General features: G+C 46.3%; 1 protein-coding gene across 2 annotated transcripts; it reads right to left on the minus strand.

Moving 5' to 3' along the window:
- Window positions 1-654: 654 nt before the first annotated feature.
- Window positions 655-8,997, minus strand: NDUFS5 (NADH:ubiquinone oxidoreductase subunit S5). 2 transcript variants are annotated; one of them, XM_009453060.3, is made up of 3 exons: window positions 8,873-8,997; window positions 6,314-6,531; window positions 655-878 (listed from the first exon to the last, which is right to left on the minus strand). In XM_009453060.3, exons 2-3 carry the CDS (start codon window positions 6,527-6,529, stop codon window positions 774-776), a joined length of 321 nt encoding a protein of 106 aa, XP_009451335.1. In that variant the 5' UTR covers window positions 6,530-6,531; window positions 8,873-8,997; the 3' UTR covers window positions 655-773. The 2 variants fall into 2 exon arrangements, with proteins under 2 accessions (XP_009451335.1, NP_001065257.1); NM_001071789.1 differs by lacking the exon at window positions 8,873-8,997 and having other exon boundaries at window positions 774-878; window positions 6,314-6,529.
- Window positions 8,998-23,045: the final 14,048 nt, after the last annotated feature.

The following is a 23,045-nucleotide window of genomic DNA, read 5'->3' on the forward strand; positions in this document are numbered from 1 at the left end:
GAATCGCTTGAACCCAGGAGGCGGACTTTACAGTGAGTCAAGATCACGCCACTGCACTCCAGCCTGGGCGACTGAATGAGACTCTATCTTGAAAAAAAAAAAAAAGAGAGAGAAAAATATATAAGAAAAACCAGAATGAAAACACTATCATTTCTTAAATGAGTTAACACATTTAAAGTATCTTGTACACATTGTTAATTAAATGTTAGTTATTATTCCATAGCTGCTAATTTTTTAGGAACTGTCTAAAAGTTTCAACTGTTTTTAAATCAAATTTAAAAAATAGGTTATAATCTCAGTGTAGAAAGGCATGATATGGCTGGGCACAGTGGCTCGTGCCTGTAATCCCAGCACTTTGGGAAGCCGATGTGGGTAGACCACATGAGGTCAGGAGTTCAAGACCAGCCTGGCCAACATGGTGAAACCCCACCTCTACCAAAAATACAAAAATTAGCTGGGTGTGGTGGTGCATGCCTGTAGTCCCAGCTACTTGGGAGGCTGAGGCAGGAGAACCACTTGAACCTGGGAGATGGTGGTTGCAGTGAGCCAAGATCGTGCCAATGCACTCTAGCCTGGCCAACAGAGCAAGACTCTGTCTCAAAAACAAAAAAAGAAAAGAAAAGAAAGTCATGATCCAAGAGAAAATAGAACAAATAGGATGGAGCAATCCTTTATTTTTACACACTTTGACAAGGAGGTTTGTCGTAAACAACCTTTCCAGTGGAGAACAGAGAACAGGAAAATCAGCCTCCAGACATCAGCAGCTGCTCTGTTCAGGGCCGAGGCTCCCCCTTGCCAATGTGGTGAGGTGGAGGGGTGTACTTTCCTTCCTTTATCAGCTTATCCCGCTGCTTCCTGATGGTACCTGCACGTCTCATCTGTCAAAGGAAAATGGTAATTAAACTGAGGGAGGAGATATGTGCCAAAAAGTGAGAACTGGAAAAACAGATCAATTTTGGTTTCATTTTTAAACTACAAAAGGCCTTTCATCTTACGGGGCCTCTGAAATGAAGTCCGGCTTTAAAGAATTAACAGAAATCACTTCCCAAGCTTTCAAACAAATTTTTAGTATACATAACCTCTCTGAAAACTAATAACTAAAATGTTCTTAATATATATAGCAATATGGATATTTGCAAAAACCTTTAAGAGGCATATTTGTGGATACTAAAATCTTTTAAAATATCAAAAGTTTAATCCCAGCACTTTGGGAGGCTGAGGCGGGTGGATCACTGAGGTCAAGAGTTTAAGACCAGACTGGCCAACATGGTAAAACCTTGTTTCTACTAAAAATACAAAAATTAGCCGGGGATGGTGGTGCACATCTGTAATCCCAGCTACTCGGGAGGCTGAGGCAGGAGAATTGCTTGAACTTGGGAGGCGGAGGTTGCAGTGAGCCAAGATTGCACTGCTGCACTCCAACCTGGGTGACAGAGTGAGACTTTGTCTCAATAAATAAATAAATAAAAGTTGGGCCGTGGTGGCTCACGCCTGTAATCCCAGCACTTTGGGAGGCCGAGGCGGGCGAATCACAAGGTCAGGAGTTCAAGACCAGCCTGGCCAATATGGTGAAACTCTGTCTCTACTAAAAATACAAAAATTAGCCAGGCGTGGTGGCGCGCGCCTGTGGTCCCAGCTACTCAGGAGGCTGAGGCAGGAGAATCGCTTGAACCCGGGAGGCGGAGGTTGCAGTGAGTTGAGATCGCGCTACTGTACTCCAGCCTGGGCGACAAAGTGGCACAATCTCAGCTCACTGCAACCTCCGCCTCCTGGGTTCGCGCCATTCTCCTGCCTCAGCCTCCCGAGTAGCTGGGACTACAGGCGCCCGCCACCACACCCGGCTAATTTTTTGTATTTTTAGTAGAGATGGGGTTTCACCATGTTAGCCAGGATGGTCTCATCTCCTGACCTCGTGATCCGCCAGCCTCGGCCTCCCAAAGTGCTGGGATTACAGGCGTGAGCCACCGCACCCGGCAAGCACTTACATATTCTATGTGGAAGTGGCACTGCTGCTGGTGACTATGCAATGGGTATGAATGAAGCAGAAATAGCCAATATGAGTTCTCTTTTCCCCATATGGAAGTAAAGGCCTGATTCTTACTCAGCCACTAGTCACCGCTGAGTCCTGAATTCTGTCTCTTCTACTCAGGGCATTGGTTGCTTCTCAACAAATCAAAACTATGTTACACAAGTGTGTCAAAGCCACAACAATGAACTGGTCCCTGGATTCTGTGACACAGAAAATTTACTAAATCTGATCACATTATTCCTCTGCTCAAAACCCTCCAATGGCTATCTTACTGAGACAAAAAGATGAATCCTTATCATGGTTTACAAGGCCTACTCCAGTGACTTCATCTCTTAATATTCCCCTAGCTCCCTCCAGTCAGCTCAGGGACCTTTGCACTTGCTGTTTCCTCTGCATGGAACATTCTTCCCTCATAACCATATAGCTCACTTTCTTTAAGTCCCTGGTCTGTCTTCTTTTGCTGAGATCTTCTCTGACTATTTAAAGTAGCATCCACCTAGCTTCTGCCCCTAGCACTTTCTATCCTTCTGTTTATTCTCCTCACAGCACTTATTATCACCTGTATTTTTACTTGTTATTTTTCTGCTCTTCCTCCCACTATAGCATAAGCTCACTGACTCTGAGATTTTTTTTTGCTGTTTTGCTTACTGTATTCCTAGTGCCTAGACTAGTTTCTGACATAATTTTTTTAACCAATGACTAACTTTTCACAAAGATACGAAAAATTAGTATATTCAGTTAAACGTCTCATTAACCTTAAAGAAGTAGTGTTGATATAACTTCAGTAGAAAAAACCCTGAAATAAACATTAACCATTTTAAAAGACTACATTCTTACCATTTATCTTAGAGTCTCCCAACACAAGACTAGTCATGGTTTTGAACTATGACAATACCATATGTCAAATCTTTCTCTGAGCTAAAAGCAGTAACTCTGGATAAAAGCATAGGTATTGAAGCCAGCCTTGCCAGGATAAAATCCCAGCTCCACCATTTACTAGCTATGTAAGTTCAGGCAATGTCCTTAACTTTTCTTTGCCTTAAATTTTGTTTGTTCATTTGTTTGTTTTTTTGACACAGAGTTTCACTCTTGTTGCTCAGGCTGGATGGAGTGCAGTGGTGCGATCTCAGCTCACTACAACCTCTGCCTCTCGGGTTCAAGCGATTCTCCTGCCTCAGCCTCCTGAGTAGCTGGGATTACAGGCACCCCCTCACCACACCCAGCTAATTTTTTGTATTTTTAGTAGAGAGGGGGTTTCACCATGTTGGTCAGGCTGGTCTTGAACTCCTCACCTCAGGTAATCCACCGCCTCAGCCTCCCAAAGTTAAATTTTTAACTGTGTAATGGGGAAACTAATAGTAACTCATTTCATAGGACTGTTGTGAGAAATACATGCATTATAATATGCTAAGAACTTACAATAGGACTTGATTCTAATTCTGACTCACTAGCTTCTTCACTTACAGGGAGGTATCTGTTCACTTAAGGTGACCCTGAAAATGGTAACTTATCTATTCATAAATTCACAGGATTAGGAAGTGACCTTAGAGCAATTCTTTAATTGTTTCAGATAAGGAAATGAAGACTAAGAGAAAGTGACTTGCTCAAAGTCACAAAACTAGTGGTGGTTTGCTGGACGTGGAGGCTCATTTCTGTAATCCCAGCAGTTTGGGGGGCCCAGGCAAGAGGATCGTTTGAGGCTAGGAGTTCAAGATCAGCAAAGGAAACATAGCAAAACCTTGTCTCTATAAACAATTTAAAAAGCCGCACATGGTGGCATGCACTTGTAGTCCTAGCTACTTGGGAGGCTGAGGCAGGAGGATGACTTGTGCCTAGGAGTTTGAGGGTGCAGTAAGCTATGATCACGCCACTGCACTCCAGCCCGGGTGACAGAACAAGACCCTGTCTCAAAAACACGACTAACAGGATGGGTGTGGTGGCTCACACCTGTAATTCCAGCACTTTGGGAGGCCAACGTGGGATCGCTTGAGCCCAGGAGTTTGAGACCAGCCTGGGCAACACAAGGAGACCCCATTTCTATTTTATATAAATAAAATCAAAATTAGGGCCAGGTGCAGTGTCTCACACCTGTAATCCCAGCATTTTGGGAGGCCAAGGCAGGGAGATCACCTGAGCTCAGGAGTTCGAGATCAGCCTGGGCAACATGGTGAAACCTTGTCTCTACTAAAATACAAAAAATTAGCTGGGCGTGGTGGTGCACTCCTGTAGTCCCAGCTACTTGGGAGGCTGAAGTGGAAGAATCACCTGAACCCAAGTTGAGTCTGCAGTGAGCCGTGAACACGCTACCGCACTCCAGCCTGGGCGACGGGAGTGAGACGCTGTCTCAAAACATAAATTAAAATTAACCAACCAACAACAAATGAGTGGTGGCAGAACCAGCATCAGAACCTGACTCTCCTAACTCCCAATCCAATGTTCTTTCCACCTTACTACAATGCCTCCTGTTGGTATCAATTTATCAAAACCTTTTTTTTATTTTCTTTTTTTATTTTCTTGAGACAGAGTCTCGCTCTGTCGCCCAGGCTGGAGTGCAGTGGCACAATCTCGACTCACTGCAAGCTCTGCCTCCCGGGTTCATGCCATTCTCCTGCCTCAGCCTCCTGCCTCAGCCTCCCGAGTAGCTGGGACTATAGGCGCCAGCCACTACACCCAGCTAATTTTTTTGTATTTTTAGTACAGACGGGGTTTCACCATATTGGTCAGGCTGGTCTCGAACTCCTGACCTTGTGATCCGCCTGCCTCGGCCTCCCAAAGTGCTGGGATTACAGGAGTGAGCTACTGTGCCGGGCCATCTTTTTTTTTTTTTCTTGAGACGGAGTCTCGCTCTGTCGCCCAGGCTGGAGTGCAGTGGTGTGTTCTCAGCTCACTGGAACCTCTGCCTCTCAGTTTCAGGCGATTCTCTTGCCTCACCCTCCTGAGTAGCTGAGATTACATGCCCCTGTCACCATGCCTAGGTAATTTTTGTATTTTTAGTAGAGACGGGGTTTCACCATGTTGGCCAGGCTGGTCTTGAACTCCTGACCTCAGGTGATCCGCCCACCTTGGCCTCCCAAAGTGCTGGGATCACAGGCATGAGCCACTGCATGGGATTTAAAAAAAATTTTTTTTTTGGTTTTTTTTTTTGAGGCAGAGTCTCGCTCTGTCGCCCAGGCTGGAGTGCAGTGGCACGATCTCGGCTCCATGCAACCTCCGCCTCCCGGGTTCAAGCAATTCTTCTGCCTCAGCCTCCCGAGCAGCTGGGACTATAGGCGCCCACCACCATGCCTTGCTAATTTTTGTATTTTTAGTAGAGACAGGGTTTCACCATCTTGGCCAGGCTGGTCTCAAACTCCTGACCTCGTGATACACCCGCCTCAGCCTCCCAAAGTCCTGGGATTACAGGCGTGAGACACTGTGCCTGGCCAACTCATTCAACTTTTGAGGAGGTGAACACTAAACTGTTAACATCCCTTTTCCACTGCATCGTTGTTCACGCTCATGTACAGCAATCTCATTAACACCTCCATCTTCTTCAGAGTGGAATGAATCCAAAGATGTTGAATGTAATGGATTTGCAAGGTTAAACCTCTTTTCCAATGAGGATTCAATGGATTTGAAATATTTTCACCCAAAGATTTTCAAGGGTCAACATCCAAAACTAGTTGATATTCTCTGCTTCACAGCCAACTGAAAAAATGGGTATACACACACATGCAATTTCTAACCTGGTGGCTAAAGCAGGGTAAAATACTAAGGAAAATTTGGGAGAAGAGAAAGAATGCTGAGGAACAATGGACCATCCTCATATCTGAAGGCATTTAATTTCCTCATCATGGTACCAAAGTAGGAAAGGTATTTCACCAGAAAAGCTTTGCCAATTCACATTTGGCAAGCCACTGCTCAATGACCCACTAAAAACACTTAAGAGTAATCTCAGAGGAGGCCAGGCACGGTGGCTCATGCCTGTGATCCCACTACTTTGGGAGGCCGAGGGGGGCGGATCACCTGAGGTCTGGAGTTCAAGACCAGCCTGGCCAGCATGGTGAAATCCCGTTTCTACTAAAAATACAAAAATTAGCCAGGCGTGGTGGCAGTTGCCTATAATCCCAGCTACTCGGGAGGCTGAGGTACGCGAATCGCCTGAACCTGGGAGGCAGAGGCTACAGTGAGACGAGGTGGCGCCATCACACACCAGCCTAGGGGACAAGAGTGAGACTTCGTCTCAAAAAAGAGTCCCAAAGGAACAAGAAAGTAATTCAGCTTCCACCTCCATCATTTCCTTACCGTTTTCTGCCGAAGCAAACACTCTACGAAATCATCATATTCTATCTTGCACTCTTTCTCTGCCCGAGTATAACCGATTCCATGTGCACATTCTATCCATTCTTTTTCAAAAGCATGGCATCGACCAGCCATCTTGTAGGGCTGTTCACCACTCTGGATTGTCAACCATCGATCTATGTTAAGGCCGAACCTTTTCTGGATGTCCAAGAAAGGCATGGCTGTAATGGAAGATTTAAAAAAATAAGTAAATAAAATACCACAAGAGGGCAATCAACTGAGAAATTTCTAAGAAAAAATTAGATAATCATGCTAAGTAGCCCTCTAGAACACTGTTTGATATTATTCTCCTGATTTCTTCTCACCAAACTTTTTCATTAAATAGGTTCTTCCAGTTTATGGCAGATAAGCAGTTTTTGCGCTTTTTCAAAGCTCAAGGAAAAGAGAACTATAACTAAAGAACAATGCATAGAAATCCTTTCTAGGTCAGGAGCGGTGGCTCACCTACCACGTGAGATGGAGTCTCCGTCTGTTACCCAGGCTGCAGCGCATGGTGCAATCTCGGCTCACTGCAACCTCCTCCTCCGGGGTTCAAGCGATTCTCCTGCCTCAGCCTCCCAAGTAGCTGGGACTACAGGTGCGCACCACCATGCCCGGCTAATTTTTGTATTTTTAGTAGAGATGGGGTTTCAGCATGTTGGCGAGGCTGGTCTTGAACTCCTGACCTCAGGTGATCCGCCCGCCTTGGCCTCCCAAAGTGCTGGGATTACAGGTGTGAGCCACTGCACCTGGCCTAAAATTTTTTTTTAAATCAGCCACTTGTGGGCCAGGCGCGGTGGCTCATGCCTGTAATCCCAGAACTTTGGGAGGCCAAGGCGGGTGGATTACCTGAGGTCAGGAGTTCAAGACCAGCCTCGCCAATATGGTGAAATCCCGTCTCTACTAAAAATACAAAAAAATTAGCTGGGCGTGTTGGCACATGCCTGTAATCCCAACTATTCGGGAGGCTGAGACAGGAGAACTGCTTGAACCGGGGAGACAGAGGTTGCAATAAGCCAAGATCCGCCATTGTACTCCAGCCTGGGCGACAGAGCGAGACTCTGTCTCAAAAAAAAAAAAAAAAAAAAAAAAAAGAAGAAAAAAAGAATTTGGATCCTTCGGTCAGGTTCTCTGTCTCAAAAAAAAAAAAAAAAAAAAAAAAAAAAAAGGCACTTGTGGTGGTATGTGCGCCTGTAGTCCCAGCTACTCCTAAGGCTGAGGCAGGAGACTGAGGCCAGGAGTTCAAGGCTTCAGTGAGCTATGACCTGGCCACTGCACTCCATCCTGGGCAACAAAGCGAGATCCTGTCTCAAAAAAAAAAAAAAAAAAAAAAAAAAAAAAACAGAGCGAAAGAAATGGGTTAAGACTTACTTTGTAGACTATTACAGACAGTAGGGAAAAAAATTTACATGCAAACACATAATAATGTTAAATGTAAAAACACACACACAAAAACAAATCCTGACTGCCTAAGATGACTGAAAGGAAGCGCACGCACACCCACAAATATCAATATAAATGTGTACTCATGGTAGATTTAAAGGTGAATTTAGTTGGGCGCAGTGGCTCACGCCTGTAATTCCAGCACCTTGGGAGGCCGAGGCGGGCGGATCACCTGAGGCCGCGAGTTCAAGACCAGCCTGACCAACATGGCGAAACCCTGTCTCTACTAAAAAAATACAAAATTAGCCGGGCGTGGGGGCGCATGCCTGTAATCCCAGCTACTCGGGAGTCTCAGGGAGGAGAATCGCTTGAATCTGGGAGGCAGAGGCTGCAGTGAGCCAAGATCGCGCCACTCTGCACTCCAGCCTGGGCAACAAGAGCGAAACTCCATCTCAACAAAAAGGTGAATTTAACTTCTTAAGTTCCTTCCCATCCCTCAGTCATCATTTACTGAGTAGTTACGTTCCAGGCACTCAGATGCGGGGGAAAGCAGCTCCAACGTAAGCACCAGAGACACACACTCGGAACTGCGAATACACTGCAAGGAACACGAGTGGGTAAGAGCTCGAAGGAGGAAGCACGAACTCTGCCCGGAGACTTGAAAATGCCTTTAACATGGCTTGCGAGTTCGCCAAGTGAAGATCAGTGGGCAGAGTGTTCCAGTTGGGCAACAGCCCGAGTTACAGCCGGAAGTGCTGGCTTTGTTTGGGGGACAATGGAGCGCAGCGTGCATGACGGTGAAAAGAATGAAATGAGCTCAGGAGGCTGGCGGGGCCGAAATCACGCAGAGCCTGGAAAGCTGGGATAAGGATCGTAGACTTTAGATTAAGAAACAGAAAGCCAAAACATTAGTCCGGCAAAAACCTAAACAAATGTGGAAAGTGGAGAGAGCGGCAATCTCCAGGCTTCGGTGCCATTAGCTGTGGAGGTGAAGCGGCCTGGGAGGGCAGGGAACACGCCCTGAGTTCAGGTCTGGGAGAAGGGGACACACAGCAAGCCAAGAGGAAATCTGTTAAAGAGACCTCGGAAGGAAGGTCCTTAAGCTAAGCTGCCGCGCGGACATAAGCAGCCCCTACCTACCCGATGCTCGTGCCCTTGACTCTTCTCTGGCCGCCGCTTCAGAACGACTAGCTAGCGACGCGGACGCCTGCCGTAAAGGATGACCTCAGCGAGACGTTTGCAGCGCGACGCCGGAAGCCGACCTTCCCTCAGCCGTCTCCCCAGAAAACCATAGAAACCGAGCCCGTTGGCCTGGTACGGTGGCTGACGTCTGCAATCCCAGCACCTTGGAAGGCTGAGGGAGGAAGATCACTTCAGCCCAGGAGTTCGAAAACAGCCTGGGCAACATGGCGAAACTCCCCTCTCTACAAAAAATAAAAAATTAGCCGGGCGAGGTGGTGCATGCCTGTGGTTCCAGCTACTCAGGAGGTTGAGGTGGGAGGATCCCTTGAGCCCAGGAGATTGAGGCTGTAGTGAGCCATGATCACACCATTCCATTGCATTCCAGCCCTGGCAACAGAGCAAGACCTTATCTCAGGGGGAGAGCGAGAGAGAGAGAGAGAGAGAGGATGAAGAAGAGAGAGAGGAGGTAGAGAGAGAGAGAAAGGAAAAAAAAAAAACCAAACCCATCAATTATAGAGACACAAGGAAGGCCTAGCCATTAGTGAGTTCTTGCTCCTTTCTTGCGCTCTGCCTAGCATGCTCACGACAACACTGAGTGGTGAGAGACTTCACCAAAGTCACAGGAGAGAAAGAACACTGGCTCCCTGCCTACCCACTAGTGGTTAAGCACATGGACTATGAGCCCAAACCACCATGTGGGGTCAAATGTAGGCCCCCAGCCGGGCACGGTGGCTCAGGCCTGTAATCCCAGCACTTTGGGAGGCCGAGGTGGGCGGATCACAAGCTCAGGAGATCGAGACCATCCTGGCCAATATGGTGAAACCCTGTCTCTACTAAAAATACAAAAATTAGCTGGGTGTGGCAGCGAGTGCCTGTAACCCCAGCTAGTGGGGGGAGGCCGAGGCAGGAGAATCGCTTGAATCCGGGAGGCGGAGGTTGCAGTGAGGTGAGATCGCGCCACTGGACTCCAGCCTGGCGACAGAGCTAGACTCAGTCTCAAAAAAAAAAAAAAGTAGGCCCCCACCAATTTCGTGTGACTCTAGGAAAGTTTCTTAACTTCATTGTGCCTCAGTCTCCTCATCTGTTAAGATAATTATGGTATTCACAATGGAGGGTTGCTATAGGGATTAACTGATTTATGTATAAAGCACTGAGGTGGTGGCTAGCACATGGGAAACATTCCAAGGCAGTCGCAGTTCTTTGATGTCTCAGCTTTCAGTTTGTGAATCAACTGCTACCATGCCTGTCATCTGTTCCAGAACCTCCAATGACTCCCTTTGACTACATCAGAGACTCTAAAGTGTTGTGTGTATGTCTTTGGAGGGTGGACCACAGGGTGCATGAGATATTATACATTGGAGGTATGGGAGGAAAATACTAGAATATATATATATATATATATATATAAAAATAAATAAAATTATTACTTTTGAGACAGAGTCTCACTCCCATTGCCCCGCTGGAGTGCAGTGGTGCAATCACAGTTCACTGCAGCCTCAACCTCCCTGGGCTCTGGTGATCCTCCCACCTCAGCCTCCCAAATAGCTGGGACCACATGTGCATGCCACCATGTGCCTGGCAGTCTTTATTATAATTATTATTTTATTTGAGATAGGGTCTCACTCCATCACCCAGGCTGGAGTGCAGTAGTGCTATCATAGATCACTGCAGCCTCAAACTCCAGGGCTCAAGCAATCCTCCTGCTTCAGCCTCCCAAGTAGCTGGGACTACAGACATGCCGCTGTGCCCAGCTAATTCTTTTTTTTTTTTTTTTTGAGACAGAGCTTCACTCTGTCACCAGGCTGAAATGCAGTGGTGCAATCTTGGCTCACTGCAACCTCCACCTCCCAGGTTCAAGCGATTCTCCTGCCTCAGCCTCCTGAATAGCTGGGACTACAGGTGTGCGCCACCACTCCCAGCTGATTTTTGTATTTTTTTTTTAGTAGAGATGAGGTTTCACCATATTGGCCAGGATGGTCTAGATCTGTTGACTTTGTGATCTGCCCGCCTCAGCCTCCCAAAGTGCTAGGATTACAGGCGTGAACCACTGCGCCCGGCCAAGCTAATTCTTTAAAAAAATTTTTTTGTGGAGATCAGTATCTCTTTATGTTTCCCAGGCTGGTCTCCAGCTCCTGGGCTCAAGTGATCCTCCTGCCTGGGCCTCCCAATGTGCTGAGATTACAGGCATGAGCCACCATGCCTGGCCCTTTTATACATTTTTTTTAACACTCTGAGAGAGAGTTGAGGGCAGGCTGCTTGTAAGGATAAGGCAGCCTCTTTTATACATTATTAACCTAAGAAAAAATGGGGTGCCCTTGAAAGAGTTTTTTAAGATTAGAAAACAAGGGCCAGGTGCAGTGGCTAATGCCTGTAATCCCAGCATTTTGGGAGGCTGAGGCAGGCAGATCACCTGAGTTCAGGAGTTCAAGACCAGCCTGACCAACATGGTGATACCCTGTCTCTACTAAAAATACAAAAAATTAGCCAGGTGTGGTGGCAGGCACCTGTAATCCCAGCTACTTAGGAGGCTGAGGCAGGAGCATCGCTTGAACTGGAGAGGCAGAGGTTGCAGGGAGCCGAGATCGCACCATTGCACTCCAGCCTGGGCAACAAAAGCAAAACTCTGTCTCCAAAAAAAAAAAAAAAAAAGCAAAAGGAAGTCAGAAGGAGCCAGATCAGTACTGTAAGGTGGATGCCTAATGATTTCCCATCAAAACTCTTGCAAAATTGCCCTTGTTTGCTGAGAGAAATGAGCAGGAACATTGTTATAGCGGAGAATGACTCTGGTGAAGCTTTCCCAGGCATTTTTCTGCTAAAACTTTTGCTAGTTTTCTCAAAACACTCTCATAATAAGCAGATGTTATTGTTCTTTGGCCCTCCAGAAAGTCAATAAACAAAATGCCTTGAACATTAAAAAAAAAACGAATGACATGACCTTTGCTCTTGACTGGTCCACTTTTGCTTTGACCAGACACTTCCACCTCTTGGTAGCCATTGCTTTGATTGTGCATTGTCTTTAGGATTGTACTGGTAAAGCCATGTTTCATCTCCTATTACAATTCTTCAAAGAAATGCTTCAGGATCTTCATCCTGCTTGTTTAAAATTCCCATTGAAAGCTCTGCAGCTGATCTGGGCATGATGGTTTGGCACCTGCCAAGTGGAATGTTTGCTCAACTTTAGTTTTTCAGTCAGAATTATGTAAGCCGAACCAAGTGAGATGCCTATGGTATTGGTTATTATTTCTGCTGTTGTCAATCCACTTCAGTTAGGACACAAAATGTTTTTCTCATAAATTGATGTGGATGGTCTGCCACTATGGGTTTCATCTTCAACATCATTTCATCCCTTCTTTATTTTGTTTCTTTTTGGAGATGGAGTCTTGCTCTGTCACCCAGGCTGGAGTGCAATGGCGCGGTCTCGGCTCACTGCAACCTCTGCCTCTTGGGTTCAAGCAGTTCTCCTGCCTCAGCCTTCCCAGGTAGCTGGGATTATAAGCGCCCACCACAATGCCCAGCTAATTTTTGTATTTTTGGTGGAGACGGGGTTTCACCATGTTGGCCAGGCTGGTCTTGAACTCCTGACCTCAGGTGATTCGCCTGCCTCGGCATCTCAAAGTGCTGAGATTACAGGCATGAGCCACCATGCCTGGCCAAGTATTCTTAAAGAAAATAAATACTAGGAGTCTGTAGTAGAGGCACAGCCCGGCCTAATCTCATCCCTTCTTAAAACAAATTATCTGGCCACGTGCGGTGGCTCATGCTTGTAATCCCAGCACTTTGGGAGGCCGAGGCAGGTGTATCACCTGAGGTCAGGAGTTCAAGACCAGCCTGGCCAACATGGCAAAACCCCATCTCTACTAAAAATACAAAAATTAGCCAGGCGTGGTGGCAGGCGCCTGTAATCCCAGCTACCCAGGGAGGCTGAGGCAGGAGAATCACTGGAACGTGGGAGGCAGAGGCTGCAGCGAGCCTAGATCATGCCACTGCACTCCAGCCTGGGTGACAGAGTGAGACTCCTTCTCAAAAAACAACAACAACAAAAAACAATTTATCTATTTGTAAACTGCTGATTTCTTTGAGGCATTGTCCCCATAAGCTTTTCGTAAAGCATCAATGATCTCACCATTCTTCCACCCAAGCTTAACCATAAACTTGATATTTGTTCTTGCTTCAATTTTAGCAGAATTCATGTTGCTCTTATAGGGGCTCTTTTCAAACTAATGTCTTATCCTTCATAGTGCCTCAAAGTAGATCCTGCTCAGACATGTTATAACAAGTTAGTACAAATTTATTTTGGTGCAAAATTTTTTTGAAATCTATGCATAGTTTTTTGATAATACACATTTTTCATAAACTTTGTGAAGACCTCTTGTATGTCCAGCTGAATACTGCAGGATTATATAACTGGTAACTCATGGCCCTTGCCCACAAAGTGCTAGTGGCGAGTTATCACTACCTTTTCCAGTCCCCTGCCCCCTTTCTTGTTTGTTGATGGTGTCATCTTCCCAGCCACTTAGGCAGCAAACTCTGGAGTTGTATTCTACCTTTTCCTTTTCTTTCATTTAGTATTTAATTACAGCACAAGTTCTGTCAAATATTCCTTCAACAAATTTCCAATTTATCTCTTCCTTCTTGTCTCCCAACTCCTCACTTCAATCTGTTCTGCATGACTGGTCATCCTAAAATACAGATTTCATCATATCATTCCTCAGAAATACCATGCAGGGTTAAGCATTATGGCTCATGCCTGTAATCCCAGCACTTTAGGAGGCTGAAGTGGATTGCTTGAGCCCAGGAGTTCGAGACCAGCCTGAGCAACATAGTGAGACCTTGTCAATACAACAACAACAAAAAAAATTTAAAAAAAATTAGCTGGGCATGGTGGTGTGTTGCTTGTAGTCCCAGCTACTCAGGAGGCTGAGGCAGGAGGATCACTTGAGCCCAAAAGGTTGAGGCTGCAGTGAGCCATGATTGAGCTACTGAACTCCAGTCTGGGTGACAGAGAAAGACCCTGTCAAAAAGAGAGAGAGACAGAGAGACAGAGAGAATGGAAGGAAGGAGGGAGGGAAGGAAGGAAGGAAGGGAGGGAGGGAGGGAGGGAGGGAGGGAGGCTGGGTGTGGTGGCTCACACCTGTAATCCCAGCACTTTGGGAAGGCAAGGTGGGTGGATCACCTGAGGTCAGAAGTTTGAAACCAGCCTGGCCAACTTGGTGAAGCCCCGTCTCTACTAAAAATATAAAAATTTGCTGGGCATGGTGGCAGGTGCCTGTAATCCCAAATACTTGGGAGGTTGAGGCAGGAGAATCACTTGAACCTGGGAGGCGGAAATTGCAGCAAGTCAAGATCACGCCATTGCACTCCAGCCTGGGCAATGGAGTGGGACTCTGTCTCAAAACAAACAAAAACAAAACAAAGACAAAAAACCACAAAAACAAACAAAAAAAATTCAACACCTTTTACAATAGCTGCAAAAAATAAAATAAAATATTTAGGAATATACCTAACCAAGGAGGCAAAAGACCTCTACAAGGAAAATTACAAAACACTGCTGAAAGAAATGATAGATGACACAAACAAATGGAAACACATCCCATGTTCATGGATGGGTAGAATCAATATTGTGAAAATGACCATACTGCCAAAAGCAATCTACAAATTCAACGCAATCCCCATCAAAATACCACCACCATTCTTCACAGAATTAGAAAAAACAATTCTAAAAAAAAAAATTATAAAATTTATATGGAACCAAAAAAGAGCTTGCATAGCCAAAGCAAGACTAAGCAAAAAGAACAAATCTGGAGGCATCACATTACCTGATTTTAAACTATACTATAAGGCCATAGTCACAAAACAGCATAGTACTGATATAAAAATAGGCACATAGGCCGGGTGCGGTGGCTCACACCTGTAATCCTAGCACTTTGGGAGGCCGAGACAGGCGGATCACCTGAGGTCAGGAGTTTGAGACCAGCCTGGCCAACATGGCCAAACCCCATCTCTACTAAAAATAAAAAAATTAGCCCGGCGGGGTGGTGCACGCCTGTAATCCCAGCTATTCAAGAGGCTGAGGAAGGAGAATTGCTTGAACCTGGAAGGTGGAGGTTGCAGCGAGCCAAGATCACGCCACTGCACTCCAACCTGCTCGACAGGAGCAAGACTCCATCTCAAAATAATAATAATAATAATAAAATAAATAAATAGGCACATAGACCAATGGAACAGAATAGAGAACCCAGAAATAAACCCAAATATTTACACCCAACTGATCTTTGACAAAGCAAACAAAAACATAAAGTGAGGAAAGGACACCTTTTCAACAAATGGTGCCTGGACAATTGGCTAGCCATGTGTAGGAGAATGAAACTGGATCCTCATCTCTCACCTTAAATAAAAATCAACTCAAGATGGATTAAGGACTTAAATCTAAGACCTGAAACTATAAAAAGTCTAGAAAATAACTTAGACATTGGCTTAGGCAAGAATTTCATGACGAAGAAGCCAAAAGCAAATGCAATAAAAACAAAGACAAATAGTTGGGACTTAATTAAACTAAAGAGATTTTGCATGGCAAAAGTAACAGCCAGCAGAGTAAACAGACAACCCACAGAGTGACAGAAAATCTTCACAATCTATATCTGACAAAGGATTAATATCCAGAATCTATAACAAAAACAAACTCAAACAAATCAGTAAGAAAAAAAAATCCCATCAAAAAGTGGGCTAAGGACATGAATACACAATTCTCAAAAGAAGATATACAAATGACCAACAAACATATTTAAAAAAGCTCAACATCACTAATGATCAGGGAAATGCAAATCAAAACCACAATGCGATACCATTATACTGCTGCAAGAATGGCCATAGTAAAAAAATCAAAAAAGGCCGGGCGCAGTGGCTCATGCCTGTAATCCCAGCACTTTGGGAGGCGGAAGCGGGTGGATCACGAGGTCAGGAAATCAAGGCCATCCTGGCTAACACGGTGAAACCCCGTCGCTACTAAAAATACAAAAAATTAGCCGGGCGTGATGGCGGGCGCCTGTAATCCCAGCTACTGGGGAGGCTGAGGCAGGAGAATGGTGTCAACCCGGGAGGCGGAGCTTGCAGTGAGCCGAGTCGCGCCACTGCACTCCAGCCTGGGCTACACAGGCGGACTCCGTCTCAAAAAAATAAATAAATAAATAAATAAATAAATAAATAAATAAACAGGCATGGTGGCTCATGCCTGTAATCCCAGCACTTTGGGAGGCCAAGGCAGGCAGATCACCTGAGGCCAGGAGTTTGAGACCAGCCTGGCCAATGTGATGAAAGCCTGTCTCTACTAAAAGTACAAAAATTAGCTATGCGTGGTGGCAGGCGCCTGTAATCCCAGCTACTCGGGAAGCTAAAGCATGAGAATCGCTTAAACCTGGGAGTTGGAGGTTGCAGTGAGCCAAGGTCACGCCACTGCACTCCAGCCTTGGGGGATAGTGCAAGACTCTTGTCTCTAAAAAAATAAATAAAATAAAATAAAAAAGCAGTAGATGTTGGCATGGATGCGGTGATCAAGGAACAATTCTACACTGCTGGTGGGCATGTAAACTAGTACAGCCACTATGGAAAACTATGTGGAGATTCCTTAAAGAATTAAAAGTAGAACTACCATTTGATCCAGCAGTCTCACTACTGGGTATCTATCCAGAGGAAAAGAAGTCATTATACGAAAAAGATACTTGTACACACATGTTTATAGCAGCACAATTCTCAGTTGCAAAAACGTGGAACCAACCCAAATGCCCATCAATCAACGAGTGGATAAAGAAACTGTGGTCCGGGCGCAGTGGCTCATGCCTGTAATCCCAGCACTTTGGGAGGCCAAGGTGGGTGGATCATGAGTTCAGGAGATGGAGACCACCCTGGCTAACACGGTGAAACCCCGTCTCTACTAAAAATACAAAAAATTAGCCGGGCGTGGTGGCACGTGCCTGTAATCCCAGCTACTCAGGAGGCTGAGGCAGGAGAATTGCTTGAACCCAGGAGGCTTAGAGGTTGCAGTGAGCTGAGATCACACCACTGCACTCCAGCCTGGGCAACAGAGCAAGACTCCCGTCTCAAAGAAAAAAAAAAAAAGAAACTGTGGTGTATATATATATACGATGGAATACTACTCAGCCATAAAAAGGAATGAATTAATGGCATTTGCAGTGACCTGGATGAGATTGGAGACTAATATTCTAAGTGAAGTAACTCAGGAATGGAAAATCAAACATCGTATGTTCTCACTGATATGTGCGAGCTAAGCTATGAGGACGCGAAGGCTTAAGGATGATACAGTGGATTTTGGGGACCTGGAGGAAAGGGCGGGAGGGGGGCGAGGGATAAAAGACTACAAATAGGGTATGGTGTATACTGCTTGGGTGATGGGTGCATCAAAATCTCACAAATCACCACTAAAGAACTTACTCATGTAACCAAATACCACCTGTACCCTAATAACTTATGAAAACAGCAACACTTCCATGGCCCTTGGGTTCTTGGGATGAAGAAACAATCAAAATGTTGTAGCCAGTGATCTTCTGTTACAGAAAGATGAATGAAACACAAAGAAGGGAGCCATTCATTCTGCCCCGGCTGTGTGTCAATGCTTCAAGAAAAGGTAAAAATTCTTGGGTTTGGCATTCAAGATCATTCACCCATTTCTAAATCCTCAGATCCCATTGCTTACTGCCCCCACTCAAACTCGTGTTCTCAGCCATCCACAATTGCTTTCACGCTCCAAGTTTGTAGGAGCAGTTTCTTCGCCTGGAACGATCCCACCCACTTGCTGCTACCTTCCCACTGTCTCCCTGGCGAATGCCTAATCCATTCAGATCCAGTTTATCACATCATTTTCTGGTGAAAACTTCCTGAATTCCTCAGGCATTTACAGGCCTTTTTGAGATCCCACCAGCCCTGTAAATGTCTATTATAGATATTGTTAAATGATGATTCCCCAGCCTCCTCCACTGGGCCCTGCATACAGTCTTGCTGTATGCATGACAGGGGTGCAAGGATGTAGGTGTCAGTCTTCCTTGGCTGCAAAGGCTGAGAAACTAAAAATCCCAGAGTACCCCCTGCTAGAACTGAGCCTGCGTGCCACTGGCGGCTGCCTGCATTTTGTTGCTCCCTATGTCACAAGCGAGGTAATGTTGCTGTCCCCTCCCCCCTTCCCTACCTTTACCTTTTCTTTGCCTGGATCTGCATATCCATTGCTTCATGGGTGTTTTTATACTGAAATCAAAGGAGGCCTTCATGTGTAGAGAGGCAAGCCCACGCTATTGCTGTTTTCCGTTTCATGGATCCCGAGGCCCCAACACCCAGTGGAATAGGACTAGCTATTCTTCCCAACATAGCCTTGCTCCCAGGGTAACAAAGCGGGGCTGGAAGTGCTAATGCAAGGCCCTGAGTCCCACCCCTCTGAACAAGCCTCAGCTGCTGCATGCACAGGGTGTCTGCAAGGTTGTAGGCAGAGCCGTCTAAAGGTTTCCTGGGTCTGCATTCACGGGATTTCTGTCCTTGACCTGTAAGGTTCCCTCATGTTTACACACCTCTTAGTCATAACCTGAGAAAAGCTCTCACAGTACCCTTCTACAGATAGGCCATCTATAATTTAGCACATTGGGAACTTTATTTAGGTCTGTATCCTGGTACCACTGCCACACAGATTTGAATAAGCTGGGTAGCACATTTGGGGAAGATGGTGTTTGGAGAGTCTCCCTACTCCTAACCTGGTAATTCGGCTGTAGGACAGACACAACAGAGCAGAGAAGCAAAGTAATGTGAAAAACAAACGGGTCTTAAGGGCTGGAATATAATGGAAACCAGAGCGATCATCTAAGTGACATCTAAGATTGTGCCATTTGGGGGTGGAAGAAATATCAAGTTGAACAGGTGAAACAATCAGGAATCACTGAGTCAAAATGAATTGGGGAGAGACTGAGCCAGGCTCATGGTGGGAGGGGTAACTTGATTTTGGTAAACATCCCATCCCTAGAACAACTAACTCCTCTCATTTTGATTTATAGAGCTGCCTTTTAACTTTAACTAAGCTTCCCAAGCAGTATGATTACATGAAGAAAATAAACTAGTAAGGCCAAAGGACCAGTCTACCTGACATATGTTTTCATCATAAATTAACACACTGGAGTTTGGTTTTTTATTTTTTTTATTTTTATTTATTTATTTATTTATTGAGACGGAGTCTCACTCTGTCGCCCAGGCTGGAGTGCAGTGGTGTGATCTCGACTCACTGCAACCTCCGCCTCTCCAGGTTTAAGCAATTCTCTGCCTCAGCCTCTGGAGTAGCTGGAATTACAGGCACGTGCCACCACGCCCAGCTAATTTTTCTGTATTTTTAGTAGAGACGAGGTTTCACCATTTTGGCCAGGCTGGTCTTGAACTCCTGACCTCGTGATCACCCGTCTCGGCCTCCCAAAGTGCTGGGATTACAGGCGTGAGCCACTGCGCCTGGCCAGGAGTCTGGTTTTATAGACCAATATAGCTTTATTAGTGAGTCAGATTCCTGAACACAGATGAGGGTAATTACACTACCTGGAGGGAACCTGCCAGGGCAGCTGAATAACCTTCCCCAGGAAACACCCTGCCCTCTCTCTGTCCAGACCCAAAGAACACTTACCAAAGTAAGGAGTCTTCTGCCCACTAGATTGTGAGCTTCTCTAGGATGAGGACTGCTGAATCACTGATTTTGGCTGCAGAGGGACAGCCTACAGAAGGCTTAAAATTATTTGATCTGGGAGTTAAGAGGAAAGAGTTTCAGGTAGAATACTGAAAATTGGGGAAGAGGAAGAGTAGCCACATAATTCATTAAGTCACTATTTTTTTTTTAATTTTCCAATTTAAAACATAATTAAAAAGTAAACTTTAATATCGAAAATGCAAACTTGGGGAGGGCAGAAAGATCACACACAAGGCTGTCACTTCACACTTGGAGGGTTGCACAGCAGCCGGGCAGAGGCGCTCCTCACTTCCCAGACGGGGTGGCCGTAGGACTCCATTGCTGGACATGTGACTTGAGTTTAAGCCTCTCCCTTCTGCCCTCATCTGGAGATGCTGACAGCCTGGGAGCTCCCACCTTTGGCACTGGATGGAGACCAAAGCCTGGCAAGGCCCTGCCCTCAGCAGGAACTCCCCCTGGGCCCCCACTCTTGTGACCCCGAGCGCAGGCCAGGATTTTTCCCTTACCTTCTCAAGCCACTTTGGGCCTGCCCAGCTCTCTCAGAGCCCTGCTAGGTAGGTGACAACCCTGTTCCCACTGTTTTGTTTTGTTTTTTGAGATACAGTCTCGCTCTGTCGCCAGGCTGGAGTACAGTGGCGCTATCTCTGCTCACCGCGATCTCCGCCTCCCGGGTTCAAGCGATTCTCCTGCCTTAGCCTCCTGAGTAGCTGGGACTACAGGTGCCCACCACCACGTCTGGCTAGTTTTTGTATTTTTAGTAGAGACGGGATTTCACCATGTTGGCCAGGATGGTCTCGATCTCTTGACCTCATGATCCACCCGCCTTGGCCTCCCAAAGTGCTGGGATTACAGGCATGAGCCACCGGGCCTGGCCCCCAGTTTTTTTAAATTCAATTTTAAGTAGAGACAGGGTTTCACGATATTGGCCAGGCTGGTCTCGAACTCTTGACCTCAGGTGATCCACTCGCCTTGGCCTCCCAAAGTGCTGGGATTACTGGCATGAGCCACTGTGCCCAGCCCCCGGTTCCCACCTTCTTAGTGTATGTGCTGTCATCACGTTCCACCCCAACCAAACCTTGGGTGGGCAGCCTCTGCAGGGGACTACTCACAACTGGCCTGTAGTCACGGTTCCCTGCAGAGCCCTCGCAGGTGGTCCAGATGTGCCCACTGGCCCTGCCCCAGTGTGTCTTCCCTGCCTCTGGCCTGCTCTGCCTGATGTGCGCTGTACGCTTGGCTCTGCTGACTCTGAGGGGGCCTCCGTCACACACCGAGCCAGCCTCATCAGCTGTCTCACTAGTTGATGTTCAGGGACAGGATGACGGGATCCCGCCCTTCCTAAGGTGTACCTGGGTTGCGACTCAGAATGGAAGTTCAGAACAAAGAGACTGAGCTGTGAAGTCACTCACTATTTAAAAGACAGGAATAGATATAATAGGTGAAGGCCGGGCGGGGTGGCTCGTGCCTGTAATCCCAGTACTTTGGGAGGCCAAGGTGGGTGGATCACTTGAAGTCAGGAGTTCCAGACCAGCTTGGCTAATATGGAGAAGCCCCATCTCTGCTAAAAATACAAAAAATTAGCTGGGTGTGGTGGCGGGTGCCTGTAATCCCAGCTATTTGGGAGGCTGAGGCAGGGAGAATCGCTTAAACCTGGGAGGCGGAGGTTGCAGTAAGCCGAGACCGTACCACTGCCTCCAGCCTGGAGTTTTTTCTTGAAACTCCATCTCAAGAAAAAAAAAAAAAAAAATGATGGGGTGAGTCAATGCTAGGGACAGAGTCTGAGAGGAAAAAGTTTTTTTTTTTTTTTTTTTAAGAGGGTCTCTCTCTGTTGCCTCGGCTGGACTGCAATGGTGAAATCATAGTTCACCGTAACCTCGAACTCCTGGACTCAAGCAACTGAGAGGAAAATTTTAAAGTAGTGCATGCAAACGCTAATTAATGCCTTTAAATAGGTAGGTTTAAGAGAATCTATGTCACCCCACTTCCCTCCTCCATTAAAGGAACCAGCAGCGGCTATGGAATTGGGCTGGATTAGGTAAAGTGAGGGGGAAAGACAAGCCAAACCAAAAGAAAAAGGATCTTTGAAGGTGTGTCTAAGGGGACAGGGAAGATGAGACTAGAAAGATTCTTCAAGAGCATTCCTCTCTTTTTTTTTGAGACAGAGTTTTGCTCTTATTGTCCAGGCTGGAGTGCAATGGTGTGATCTCAGCTCACCACTACCTCCACCTCCCAGGTTCAAGCGATTCTCCTGCCTCAGCCTCTCGAGTAACGGGGATCACAGGCATGCACCACCACGCCCGGCTAATTTTGTATTTTTAGTAGAGAAGAGGTTTCTCCATGTTGGTCAGGCTGGTCTTGAACTCCTGACCTCAGGTGATCCGCCCACCTTGACCTCCCAAAGTGCTGGGATTACACGCGTGAGCCACCGCACCCGGCCCAAGAGCCACGTTCCTCTTAGGTGAAGCTACAGCCGTGGTTAATCATCCTTCCTAATAAATATATAGGCCTCATTACCTCTGACTGGACAAAAAAAAAAAAAAAAAAGAGGCTCTTAGTGGCTGTGTGTCTTAGTCTGGTATTTGCCCTTCTGTCTTGCACCTAGCCCTGAATTCATTTTCCCAAAACCCTTCAGATTTCCACAGGATAAGGGCCAAACTCCTATTAGTCAAAGCCCTCTATTATCTAGCCCCTATTACCTAGCTCCAGACTTTTCCTGGGATCCACAACAGTTTTCTACTCTTGCTAAACGAGAATGTCCTCTCTGCATACCACCATGGTTTCCCATTACTATCCCTACTTTCACCTACCTGAGACCATTCTTTTTTTTTTTTTTTTTTTTGAGACAGAGTCTCGCTCTGTTGCCCAGGCTGGAGTGCAGTGGCGTGATCTCGGCTCACTGCAAGCTCCACCTCCTGGGTTCATGCCATTCTCCTGCCTCAGCCTCCTGAGTAGCTGGGACTACAGGCGCCCGCCACCACGCCTGGCTAATTTTTTGTATTTTTAGTTGAGACGGGGGTTTCACCATCTTAGCCAGGATGGTCTCGATCTCCTGACCTTGTGATCTGCCCACCTCGGCCTCCCAAAGTGCTGGGATTACAGGTGTGAGCCACCACACCCGGCCTCATTCATTCTTCGAACGTTTCAACCCTACCTCCTCCAATGAAGCTTTCCCTGATCAGAATCGCCCTCTCCTCAGTCTACTACCTGTACCAGTCACACAACACTTGCCAACTTTTACCTTGCCTGCTTATATCTCTTGCTAGACCGAGTCCCTTCTCAGTAGATTCAGTTGACTATTTATTTATGTTAAACTCAAAATTGGGTACTAGCGTTATAAGACAGAAGGGCTAGGGCCATTTACAGAACTTGTCAGGCTTTAAAAACTCAAATATCATTCCTCCAGAAATAAAGAACACA

This window comes from Pan troglodytes, chromosome 1 (assembly GCF_028858775.2).
Source record: "Pan troglodytes isolate AG18354 chromosome 1, NHGRI_mPanTro3-v2.0_pri, whole genome shotgun sequence".
Taxonomy (NCBI): Eukaryota; Metazoa; Chordata; class Mammalia; order Primates; family Hominidae; genus Pan; species Pan troglodytes.